Here is a 13,533-nt window from a genome sequence, read left to right as displayed (position 1 = left end):
GGAGTCCTATGAAGGATGAACTGAAAGGGTAAGAGCATGAAGGCATAACAAACTGTCAAGATGTTATTACATACAGTAGTTGAAAAAGGATCTAAAGAGGACATGTTACAAGATGGTAGTAGTGGAAACAGAAAACAGATGTGAAAAAGTTTATGGAAATAGAATTGGCAGGACCACATAAGAGAAGAAGAAAAGTAATAAATTTTATGATAAACAACATATTACAATTTAGGGGAGAGCAAATAATTGTGCCACAACCTGAAATAATGAATAAATTAAATTTAGAGAAAAAGATATGTAGTTAGATGCTGGACATAATGAGTCTGAGGTGCTGGTGGGAGCTCTAGGCAGAAATGAACCAAAAGTAGTTAAAAATACAAATATCGAGTTCAGAAGTCAGAATTAGCCATACAGATTTAGAATCCTTTGGAAACAAAGAAGATATAGTTGAAGCCACAGAAATCAAAGAGATTGCCAAGGAGGTAACAAAGAGAGAGGACTAAGAGCAAACTTTTAGAAAACACTGACATACAGGAGACAATGAAGATAAATAAGTGATTAGAGAGATAAAAGAGAAACAGAACAGTGTGATGTTTCCAAAGATCAATGAGTTTGGTGACCAGTTGGTCACACACACAGTTATAAAAGAACCAATAGGTCATCTAATCATTTTACAGATGAGGAAACATTCCCAGAGAAGAAAATTGACTTACTTAAAAGTAAGCTATAACCTTTGCGGTAGCAGTTTCAGTAAAATGATAGGGGCAAAAAAGTTAGAGTTCAAGGAATTAACAAGATAGTGAGGAAATTTAAGAAACCACCTCAACTTTATAGTTTTTTCAAGTTTACAAAATGTTTTCATATCAACAATCCTGTGAAGTAGATATTTGTAACATATTGTCTCTACTTTACAGAAAAGAAACCTAAAGGGTTGTTATTCAAATCTAGCTCTCAACATCATATCATATCATACTGCTATATACTGCCCTTTTCCCAAAAAGTTTAGCAGGAGGGAGAGGAAAGAAACAGAAGAATAGCTGAATAAAGTAAGAAGGTCAAGGGACTGAAAAACTCCAGGTATGTGACAATGAGGAGGTGACTGCTGAAACAAGGTCCTGGAGAAGGTAAAATAAGAGTCTTAAGAATCCTAAAAGAGGGATATTCTTTTCTCCAATAACCAGAGAGAAGCGATACATTGATTTCTAACTGTCCAAAATTCTATGATCTTGATCCAAACGGTTCAATAACACAGTAGTAAAATGTTTTCATTTTCCCTTTAATACACTTTTATAATTATAAAACAAATTCATTATCTGAACCAACTCTCCAAAGCTAAATCACACTATTGCTCAAAGTTCCTCATAAGTTATTTAAACAAAAACACAAACACAAAGCTTCAACTCAAACCATTCATTCCAAAATGTTACTCAAAAAATACTTCAAGATTGAAACTGATGGTTTTAGAACTATCCATTTGTCATACTACATCACTTCTCATCTTATAGTGGCCTGGTTGGGAAGAATCCACATTTAAGAGTGTGTTGCAGAGCCCTATCTCTAGAGTAGGGAAGAAATCTTTAAAGAACGGGGGTACAAACGAAAAAGTACTGCACAAAAGAGCTCTATGTACTATCTCCCTCCGTTACATTATCAGTTCCTTGAGAACAGGGACTATTGCATTTTTCTATTTCCTTAGTAAGCACTTAATAAATGCTTTTCCATACAATATTCATTAACAAGAAACAAAGAATAGGTGATAATGCTATTAAGTGATGTCCAGTGTAGAATTTTTCCACATCTTCCTATCTGTCTTGGCCTAATAGTGCCCACCAATATTATATTTCAATCAGGTTCCAAACCAATTCATTTTTATAGACAAGTTTAGTTACTGAATTCTCACATTTGGAAACAAAAGATATCTCTTCTTTGCCAGAAATATAGTTTCAAAGAGCATAATACAGGCACTGCTAAATGTGATATCTAAACTGAAAAAAAAAAAAAAAAGGAATAAGGCTGACCAAAGGTAACTCCTTAGCAAGTACCTGCTGGGCAGCCCCGTCTGTGGCCAGCATTCTGCGTTCCTTTAACTGTCGGTGTAGCAGGGCCTCGACACCATAGCGTTGGCGGTATCGCCGAAGACATTTCAGCTGCTTCAAGCTTTCACGCTCTTTCACTAAAAGGCCCTCTGGACCTGTCAAAAGGCTACTCCCTGGAAAGATACAATAGTCAAATGATATGTTTCCCCTTGACAATGCCACCCTAGTGTACCTTTGAAGATTTGAGCCTGAACTAGCAGGAGTGAACAGAGAAACTTCTCTGGCAAAGAGGAACCAGAGAATTTAAACAAAATTCTCCCTGTCACATGTGGCCCAAATAACATTAAGTCTGATCATGATCACTTTATGTTTCAGGAAAAGAGGGTCAGCTTATAGAGGCTGGCATACTACTTGCCTAAAGCTTCATGTTCTGCCTTGCGATTATGTAAGTAATGGCGTTTCTTCTCTTTCAATAGATGCTGAAGTCGTTTGAATTGGTCAATGTATAAAGACTGTAAACGAATCAGTTTCTCACGCATGATCAGTGCCACCTCCTCAGCCGTGTAGACACCAGCATGTCTGGAACAAAATAGCAACCAAGCACAGAATGGGTAGAATGGCAAAGCAGCAAGACTCAGTAGCCTTTTTATTGGGGGGAAAAGGGGGAGCCAAGGATAGACAGTCTATATACTCTCTATCTGTCCATCTGAATTGTTATCACTTTAATCAGTTATTCAGTCAGCTAGCCAACAAGCAATTATTTAAAAAATAATAAGCTATGGGACTGTACAAAGCAATGGAAATATAAATATAAGCAAAAGAATAATAGTCCCTGCTCTGAAAAGGAAAGGGTGGGAGCTTGATGGAGAGGTGAGATTGCACCTGATGAGAAACAAGAGCTAGCTGGCAAAGGCACACTCTGAAAGGAACTATCCAATCAGAAAGAGGGGCCCAGAGGGGTGGGGAGAGTTGTTCCAAGGTGTGAATTCCAAAGGATTCTAAAGCAGAGTAGAAGAGCCTAGATAAGAGAGGGAGGAAGGGAGGAAGGGAAAAAAGGGCCAAAGAGAAGCCAGAGAGAAAAGAGTAAGAGGAACAGGAGCTCTGCAGCAACACCACTACCACCACCTGCTAAATGTTTGTAGGTGGCCTCAGTTGGGACATGAGCGAAACATGCCAAGGCTCCTTCCCATCACTCATCAGGCCCTACATCTAAAGAAATAGAGGAACAGTTGCTGATGAAAACAGCCACTAATGAGAATGGCCATGAAGCTAATGAAGAGCAAAGGACCAGCACATTTTGAGGGTCAGAGCTCCAGATAGGAGCCAAAGGAGATCAGATATTATCACTAAGAATGAAAAGGATGCAAATATAACATCTGTAAGTAGCCTCAGTTGGGAAACAAGCAAAAAGGGCTTGAAAGGCTATTTTACCATATTGACATGTTGACTGCACAATACAGACCCTAACACAGGAACATCTAGAGATTTGGAGTTCATGCTTTTTAAAGAATTTGATAATGTTGACAAAGAACACAACTTAGACAAATAGGTTAATTGAACCCAAACTGTTTCTGGCCTTGGAAAAAAAGATTCTCTGAAGAGGAAGACAATTGTTGGAAGACAATCCAGAAGCACAAAAGATGATTTGTATTCATCATCTTCAAAGAAGATCTTGGAATTTTAGAAAAGAAATTCCATCATATCAATGAAAGTAAATGTGAGGCAGCCTAATTAAAATAAGTATACCAGTAGCAGCAGCAGAACTCTGAGGGCAGCCAAGGAGGCCCAAGCAAAGGGAATTGAGAAAACAGAGGAAGCAGCAGTAGCAGTCATTAGTCAGTATTAGTCAGTAGAAGGGGGAACTCAAGTCAAAATTGAAATAAAAAATATGAAAACTGTTTAAATAAGGGATATGGCAACCAGGGATATAGTCAGGGCAAAAATACAACTACTCTTCCTATGGTTTCATGGCTATGGACTAGGTAACAACTATAGCCAGAGCAATACAAATTATGAAAAGATTTTAAGATCTGGTTGTGGACATGAGAATAATAATAAACCTCACTGAGACAGTTCTATGTGGTATGCAGCACTAGCTTAAGTATACAGAAGGAATGTAAACCCTTTATAGGGAATTGGTCTTAGTAGACATTAAAGTTATATACCAAAGTTAACTCTGCAAACTTTATATGACCTATATAATGTGCATCTTATTTAAAATTATCCCTTGAAAAATGTCTTTCATGTTGAATATTTGCAGATCTCTAGTTGTCTTAGATAGTATATGACAGTGATGGCAAACCTTTTAGACAGAGTGCCAGTTTCACCCCAGCCCACACACAGGGGAGAGAGAAAGTGCTCCCAATGAGAAAGTGCTGGGTGGAGGGGTGGGAAGTGAAGAATGTCCTCAGCTACTGTAGAGTGGAGAAAGGGAATGGCCTGAGGGCACTCCTCCAATCCAGCTCTGCCACCTATGAGCAGCCCACCTTACCCACTGTGTGCTACCAGTGGGCTGCTGGGTAGAGGAGTAGGTGAAATAAAAAAATGTCATCAGGCATTGTGGAGAGGGGGAAGGGAGCAGCTCCACCCAAGTCCTCTGTCTTTCTAGTAAGGACCTCTGGGGGGAGGGCAGTCACATGCCCACAAAGTGTTCTGGGGCCACCTTTGGCACCCATGCCAAAGGTTAGCCATCACTGGTATATGCCATGTAAATGTAATAAATATTTTTTAAAAATGAATTAATTTAACCAATTAAGCAATTAATTAAGACCTACTTTGGTTCAAGTACAACCTCTGCAATTTTCCAATCATACAAAGGAAAATGCCTCCTTTTTTTCACTTTTAATTTTATATTGTTTATGCGATACATCTAGAGATGGAACTGTAATTTTTATTATACTTTTTAGTACCTCTTCTGAGAATCCACTGCATTGTCAGGTATTTTACATGTATACTAAGTACTGTGACTTAAGATAATGAAACTATTCTCATTTTTTAAGTAAAACATTAACAAAAAAACACACAAAAAATAATTTGCCGGTGTGTACTATGGATTACAACCTCATAAAAACTGGTGATATCATTTACACCTGCATAATTTTCATTATGAAATCAAATAAGATTATGAAATATCCACTAACACCCTCAAGATCTTTGTAAACCTTTGGTATTCTTTCTCCATTTATTAAAAAAAAAAAAAAAAGAACAATTCATTATTTATAGTACCATTTTTTGTAGTAGCAAAGAACTTAAAATTAAATAAATGCACTTCATTTGAGGAATGGCTAGAACAAACTGCAAATTTAATGAGAGAAATGAGTATAATGAAATAATACATGATAAATATAGAAAATCATGGGAAGACTTAAATGGACTAATGCAAAGTAAGCACAATACAACTGCATCAAGACAAATAATTTTAAAAGACCTAAATAACTGATCAATTCTACCCACCCTCCTGACAGAGGTGATGGGTTCAAGATAAAGAATGAGATATACATTGTCAATGAAGGAATTTATATTTCTTGACTATACAGTTGTTACAAAGGATTTTTTATCCTTTTCTAGAGTTGGAGGCTAGGAAGAGAAATTTAATGCTTATTAATGGGGAAAAAGCAAAATAAAAGTTTTTAAAAAGCAGAACCATCAGGGGGGCAAGCTGGGTAGCTCAGTGGATTAAGAGTCAGGCCTAGAGATGGGAGGTCCTAGGTTCAAATCCAGCCTCAGACACTTCCCAGCTGTGTGACCCTGGGCAAGTCACCTGACCCCCATTGCCCACCCTTACCACTCTTCCACCTAGGAGCCAATAAACAGAAGCTAAGGGTTTAAAAAAAAAAAAAGCAGAACCATCAAAGTAATATATATATAATGACAACTTAAATAGAAAAGTTTGCAACAAAACAATAAAAAGTGAATCCTATGAAATTATAAAGCATAAGCATATGCTCTCAAAAAAGTAAAGTAGGCAAAACTCTATTATACTTCTATCCCTCCCTCTCCTTCTTTGATAAGTTGAGGAACTATGAAGGTAAAACATTATAACATTTTTGTCTGTGTAACTTTTTCTTTTGGAAAATTTTTTTAAATTGAAGTTAAAATAAAATGAGCATCTTCATATACAAAGAAGAGAAAGAAGAGCCTACATGAAACTGAATTCTCTATTATTGTATTGCTTTCTTTTCAAGTATAATATAGCTAATAATAAGATTAACATTAAAGTGCTTTACTTATGTTAATTTGTTTCTCACAACAACCCTATTGAGATACTACTATGTCCATTTTACAGATAAGGAAGACTCAAAACATCTACCCAAAATCAGTTTCTGAAGCAGGATCACATAAGTCATGCTATACTGTGCCATCTAGATGCCCCAAAATTTATAATAAATTCAACCTGAAAGTTATTTCAAAGCTGGTCTGCTGTTTTTGTTTCCTTCTGGTCTTTCTTCTGTTCCCTTCTATACATTTTCTAAAATGCTTTAATAGCCAATAATTAAGCATCTGAGAAGAAGGGGCCACAGAAAGATATATTTGTTCCTCAGGCCCCAAGTTAACTGCAGATCTACAGAAAAAAAGCTAAACTCCAACAAAATATGGAAATCCTCTACTCCATTCAGACTGAGGGCAACTGTCCTATATCCACCCAACTACAATACCCAACTGGTCCTCAGGCCTTTCTCCTGGGCCTGAAGAATATCCACACTCCATAATGCAAGGGACATACCAAGGTTATCAATAGTATAGCTAGAAGAATAAATCCCCTCCAGATGATCCCAAACCAAGCAAAGGATGATGTAAGCCAATCTGTCTCAGAGCTTTCCATCCTCCCTTATCGGAAGGCTCATTATCCCACTGATGGAATTCTTCTTAGTTTTGATCTTTTTCTATTGCTGCAAATGACTAGTTCTGCTCAGGCATTTCAAACACAACATAATAGAAATTTTTAAAGTTTTTAAAGGACTTCTCCTCTTTAATTCAGCTATTTCCTAATTTTTCATCTCTGCTAAATAACTATTGAAGCTTACATTAAATTTACAATTTTGAATTGCACAAATTTGAATTGTAAAGAATCATCTGTTCTTGTGAAGGGCAAAATGTACAACAAAAAGCACTGAATGATTTCTTTGCTAACTCAACAGTACATTAACAATCAAGTCTGAAAATATTAATTGACTCTTTTCTCTGTTTTATTTTTATTTTTTATCAACTTAAAGTGAATGTTGTTAAAATTACAAAGGACAAGAATGGTACCAAGGAAGAAATATGAGAAGACATTTCTCACTCATTTGCAAAGGTGTATTTCCATGGGTGCAGAATACTGAATAAATTTCCATATTTTTTTGACAATATTAGTCAATTTTGCTGGTTATTTTTTCTCTCCTTTCTTTTAAAAATATTCTTTGTTAATAAATAAAAATATTTTTTGTTAATAATGTTAATGATAGAGACAAGGTATCAATAAAAATTTATTTTAAAAAATCAGATATGTAATGGCCTCTTAATGGAATGTAGACTACTTTCTAATGCTCAGAAATGCCTACACTCTAAGTTACATGTACAGTCTAATCCTACAAAAGAAAGAACATTCCTTATACTTTTGGTTTCCAAACTATGTAGCCATGCCTTTCCTGAGTATAAAAAAAATTCATAAAACAAACTGCAGTCTGAAAAAAACTTAAAAGGTTCATAATTTAATGTACTTTTCATTTCCACATAATGATTAAATTAGTTTACACACTTCATGGTCATATATAGGAAGGAGCACAACACAAACCATTTGTCACCAGCCTATACTGATGGATGGTAATAATTGGAGCTAGGCGGTATTGTGAATTGAGTGCTATGTCTGAAGTCAGGAAGACCAGAATTCAAAGTCAGGCTTAAGATACTAGCTATGTGATTCTGGACATGTCACTTAACCTGTTTTCCTTAGTTTCCTTTTCTGTAAAAGAGGAGTTAATTACAGCACCTACCTCCCAAAGTTGCTATAAGCATCAAATGAGATAACTGTTAAGCATTTAGCAGTGCATGGCATAAAGTAAGCACTATCTAATGTTAGCTTCCATAATTGTTATTGTTATTGTGATTATTATTATTCCTCTGCCTGTTTAGGAACAATAATAGCACCTACCTCCCAGAGTTGTAGTAGGAATCAAATGAGATAATATTTGCAAAGCACTTTACAAATCTTAAAACGCTATATAAATGTCAGTTATTATCATACTCCCAAATCAAGATTTCTCGTGTATTTACTCAAACTTGACCATGTTAATATCTATCTTTAAAAACTCTGCACTGCATGGAATTGCAGATTTAGAGATAGAAGGGGCATCTAAACCAGTTGATCATTTTGCAGCTGAAGTAACTAAAGCCCTGAGAGGTGAACTTACTCATCCAAGATTACAAAAAGGCAGGTAAAGGATCTGAAACCAGGTTCTCTACCTGCAAATCCATCATTCTTTCCGCTATACCATGCTGCTTCCCAAACACAAAGAGGAAAAGAGAATTCCAGCAGAAAGCCCCTAAAATGATTCAGTGGGGGGAGGGAGAGCAGTGGGGCAGCTATTATTATTGATCTATCCTCTCTCTACCAGCTGGAGTAAAATTGGCCTTGGTCAGACTCACTTTTGTGACCTTTTATTTGCTTTGTTTTCATTGAAAAAAGGTAAGATATTTATCTAAAGGTTGTTTTCAAAAGTAACTGCTTTATACCACTCCCACCAGGGTGGGGCTTGACTTAAGGTTTGGAAAACTGTCATTAACTAAAATAAAACATTCAAAAACTGTAGAGGTGCAACTTACTTTAAGGGATCTTCCTGATCACTGTCTATACTATCAGCTTCACTGTCAGGATCACCTCTCCATGTCTGATCCACAGTAATAGGCTCCTGATCCCCATCACTCCAGCTGTCTTCATCTGAAACAAGAAAGAAAACACAACTATGAAAACTTCCTATCTCTGCAATTCCCTTACACCAAATATGATACCAAAAGGTCTAAATGTTTTAAACAATCCAACCCTTACACATTTAAAAGATCTTATTTAGGATTTTGATATTGCAGATATTTTGGAACTGAGTATATGAAGCCACCAAAAAAATTCATTTTAGAGTCAAGGAAAGATTATCCAATATGGAATAATATTAAATGAGTCAGTCATACTCTGAGAAGGTCAGAAAAGCCAACTTCCCTAATTAATGCTATCTCTTGAACTTTTTTTAAACAAAATTAGTAAAACATTAAAAAGCCACATCTTTATTAATTTAATGAAATAGAAATGCAAGAAAATGAGTTTAATCATATTCAGTGATATCTTTTCAAAGAAGTTGGTAACCAATAAATCAACCTATGAATTCTTAACAAATAGTTGTTAGCTTATGTGCAACGTATTAGACCAGTGGTATAAGCTCTATGTTTTGAGCCCTCTTTGACCCTATGAGGAGAGTCTTACCCAGGATACGGCTGGCTTCACTGCGACTACTCTCTGGGGTCTGGGAACCCAGTTCTGTCTTAGCATATGAACTCAGTTGGCACAAAAGTGTTTCACCCATGGGTCCAGCGTTGTTTTTCTTCATCTGAGCATGAAGTGCCAGGGCATTCCTACGGGCATGCTCTGCACAGAAGGACACACTAGAAAGAGAAAATAGGAAGGAAGAAAAAAAATTATCTCTCAAACTTCCAAAACATCTAGAGCAGCGATTCCCAAAGTGGGCACCACCACACCCTGGTAGGTGCTGCAGCAATCCAGGAGGGGCAGTGATGGCCACAGGTGAATTTGGGGGCAGTGAATAACTCTAAGGAGGCAATGATAGTATGTGACAGGAGGCGCTAAGTAATATTTTTTTTGGAAAGGGGGCAGTAGGCCAAAAAAGTTTGGGAACCACTGATCTAGAGGAAGTCCTTGAAAATCAGTCCTTGAAAAAAATACCCTAGACCAAACTATCTTGCTACCAATTTAACAAAATCTTAAATTCTGACCATTTATTATTATAAGTGGCCTTCAACATGTGGCATTCTTCCTGGTACACTAAACACATTTTAGTGTTGAGGATGCTTCAGAAGAAAATTTGCCAAATCACTAAAATATTCACCAATCTCTCCCTCATCAAAAGTCTATTTCTGGTTTATTCTAGAACTTTCTTTACAAAACCACTAGAAGTAAGCATGAATGCATACACACACACACACACACATTCATGTGGAAGCACACAGAGTTCCAGTCTTTTCATCAGGAAGCCATAAAAGTCCTATATTCCATTAAATATTCACTTTCCCTACCCCACCCCACAGGTTACTTGGTTTTATAATTATTATTGGCTCCCAGTCTCTCCCTTTTGTCTTTTGGCATATAGAATTCCAAGATTTTCTTTTGTTTAGGGTAAAAGCTGTCACATGCTTTGTGGTCTTGACTATGGTTCTTTGATTTCTGAACTGCTTCTTTCTGTTTATGTTATATTTTCTTAAACAGGGAAACTCTGGATTTTGGCTATGACAGTGTCGGGACTTTTTATTTTGGGGTTTCTTTCAGAAGATTATTTCTATCTTCACTTTGCTTTCTAGTTCTACCAGATCTAGATAGTTTTCATTTACTATCCCCTAAAACAGTCTAAGTTGTTTTGTTTTTTTTTTATCATGATTTTCTAGGAGTCTAAAGATTTTCTCCTTAACCTGTTCTTCGGGTTAGTTGTTTGATAAAAAATCTTTTACCCCCAGTCTTCTGATCTTATATACTGCTTACCGAAGAGTCACTGATTTCTATGTAATCTATTCTGATTTTAGAGAAGTATATTACTTGAGTAAGGTTTACTCTTCTAAGCTACTTATTTCTCCTTCCAATTCCTTTTTTCAGGTTTTATTTTAGGAAGGGTTTTTTCCTCTCTTGCTTCATTTCTTCTAGATTTATACATACAGTCCTTGTAGAAAAAAATCTATTTTTTTGCTTTGAATCTCTGCATGCAATCACCAAATTACTATTTCCTTTCTCCGAACCTCTAGATCTTATAGTACAATTTTTTATACTGATCAGTGCCTTCCTTGGTTTACTCAGCACTCTAGATCTAGTTCCTGAATTGGGGCTATGTGCCAGAACCAGGTGTTGATCCCTGCTGAACTTTTGTGTGTAATGGCTATTTGATCTCAACCTATGTCACCTGAGTTCCTGTGTCAACTTCAGGGGTTAGGCTTCTCCCAGATTTGTGACATTCAAGAGTTCTGGATCTTAAAGGTACTTTATGGAGTTCCCAAGACTGTAAGGAATCTCAGAGCCCCTCTGCTCTTTCTGCCCCCCAAGGAACCAGGGTCTGGACAAGGATGAATGACTGCAGTTATGTCACTCAACACTCCCACTCAGAAGCCTGCAGACCTTGGTCTAGGAAGGCAACTATCAGAACAAATCCTAGACAAATGACAAATATTATAGAGTCAAGTTTGCTCAAGACATTGTCCTGAAGAAAATCCTCTACAACCTACAAAGCCTCAAAAGAAAGTCAGATTTGTTGTACATCTTACAGCAATTCCTAGAATGAAGCAAATTTCATAAAAGTGTATATATATGAAATGCAAAGAAAAGAATCACTTAAGACCTTACTAACTTAACATTACTTAAAAATTAGATTAAAACAAAGATCATTGATTCAATGAAACAATACTAGAACAAAGTCAAAAAAACTAAAAAAAAAAAAAATCAGGAAATGCAAGGTATTTCCTATTAAAACTAACTGGGAAAACAGGTCAAAGAGAAAAAAACTAAAAACCATCAGACTATCCTATCTACAAACATCAAATCTAACAGTCTTTTCTCAAATTTCATTGTTCTTGACATCTCTGCAACATTAGACCCTGTTGACAGTGAGATCCAGTATTCCCTGGATACTCCCTCCTCTCTGGATTTTGGAGACACAAGTCTTCTCTCTTGGTTCTTCTTTGACCTGTCTGAAACACCAAATCAACTCCTCCTCCAAAGTATCCATATTTCCAAGAATGGCACCACCATTCTTCCCATCTTTCAGGTTCATAATTTTGGTGATGTCCAATGCCCAAACTTGCCATTTTCATCTCCACAAAAGCTCTCAAATCTGAACCTTTCCCTTTACTCACACAAACTTTCATCATCTCTCAGCTGGACTACTATAAGCCTTCCTAATTTCTCTACCTCTACCTTGTCCCCACTCTATTCCATCCTTCCTAATTCTGCCAATGTTTTTCCCTAAGCATACATCTGTGTAACTCACACACTAAACAAACTCCACTGGCTCCCTATAGCCATAGGATAAAAAAATAAAACTTAAAGCCTTTCAAAATGTAGCCACAATCTTATCTTTCCCGCCTCTTTGTACATTTCTCCAACTCTATTACTCTCGAATCCAGTCAAACTAGTTCTCCCTCTATTGCTCACACATGGCATCTCTCTCATCTCTATGCCTTTGCATTGACCATCTTCCTTACTTGGAACGCATTCCTCCCCACCTCACCTCCTTTAAGAGATAGCTCAAACTCTACCTTCTTTAAGAAGTTTTATATGATCCCACACCAACTGCTAGTGCCCTCTCCAACTACCTGATATTCATTTGTAGCAAATCTCTTTATATTTATTTGTATATTTTTAAAAGGAAGCATAGTGAGGACCTTACTATTTCTTCAAGCTACTATCACAAAATACTAGGTAATACTTGTCTAACTTGATCTAATCTAAATGAGAAAGCCCTATTAGTCTTTTTTAAATTAGCAATTTGAAACCAACTCTAACACTGAAATATTTCTATAGTACTTTTTATCAAAGGTCTAATCAGTTCCTAACGGTTCAGCCCAAGATCCCCCCGGTGAAGTGATCAGGGCAATAAGACGACTAAGAAGTAAAAAGTCTTTAACTAAACTGATTTTCCTACCATTCAGAAAGGAGAATAAAACTGAGAAGAATTGACTGAAGAGGTACCGAATGGTTTTAGAAAACTAATTATGTAGTGTAAACCAACATTTTAAGTTATTACTTCTATGTCTGAGAAATCAAAATCTATTTCTTAAATTTTACCACTGTATTTTAATATGATAAAATGTATGAAAACCTTGCATGGGTGAAGAATGCAATCTCCCTCCACACAGCAATGGTTACAAACACTTGTAAAATAGTTATGGCAGACATTAAATCTAAAAGAACACTGAAATTTTTTCTCCCACACTTATATATATACTTTTCTCCCTTCCCAAATAGAATGTAAGAGCTTTTGAGTATCTCTAGGCACCTTATAGTATCATTCTCTCTTATAAAGAGCATACATGCACAGGTATTACAACCTCTATTTGCAGATGAGAAAATAGGTTCACAGAGGTTTTGTGATTCATTACGCAGTTCAGTCTCAAGGGCAGAGTCTAAAATCAATTTTTTCTGACAAGTACAACTTTCTTATCTATTATGGTACACTGTACACTAAAGTAGCAAAAACAAATTTTATATATATATATATATATATATATATATATATATATATATATATATATATAT

The 13,533-nt window shown here is 36.2% G+C and overlaps 1 protein-coding gene across 1 annotated transcript in view; it reads right to left on the bottom strand.

Moving 5' to 3' along the window:
- Nucleotides 1-13,533, bottom strand: part of KANSL2 (KAT8 regulatory NSL complex subunit 2) — a 67,723-nt gene that overhangs the window by 21,434 nt on the left and 32,756 nt on the right. The window contains exons 3-6 of the mRNA XM_044679265.1: nucleotides 9,487-9,665; nucleotides 8,838-8,952; nucleotides 2,448-2,615; nucleotides 2,043-2,205 (exon numbers count right to left, since the gene is read on the bottom strand). Of these exons, the coding sequence (XP_044535200.1) occupies nucleotides 2,043-2,205; nucleotides 2,448-2,615; nucleotides 8,838-8,952; nucleotides 9,487-9,665 (625 nt within the window). The remainder of the gene's footprint in view (nucleotides 1-2,042; nucleotides 2,206-2,447; nucleotides 2,616-8,837; nucleotides 8,953-9,486; nucleotides 9,666-13,533) is intronic.

The sequence above is a fragment of the Gracilinanus agilis genome, chromosome 5, assembly GCF_016433145.1.
Source record: "Gracilinanus agilis isolate LMUSP501 chromosome 5, AgileGrace, whole genome shotgun sequence".
NCBI classification, from domain to species: Eukaryota; Metazoa; Chordata; class Mammalia; order Didelphimorphia; family Didelphidae; genus Gracilinanus; species Gracilinanus agilis.
This window is presented reverse-complemented; position numbering and strand designations above follow the sequence as displayed.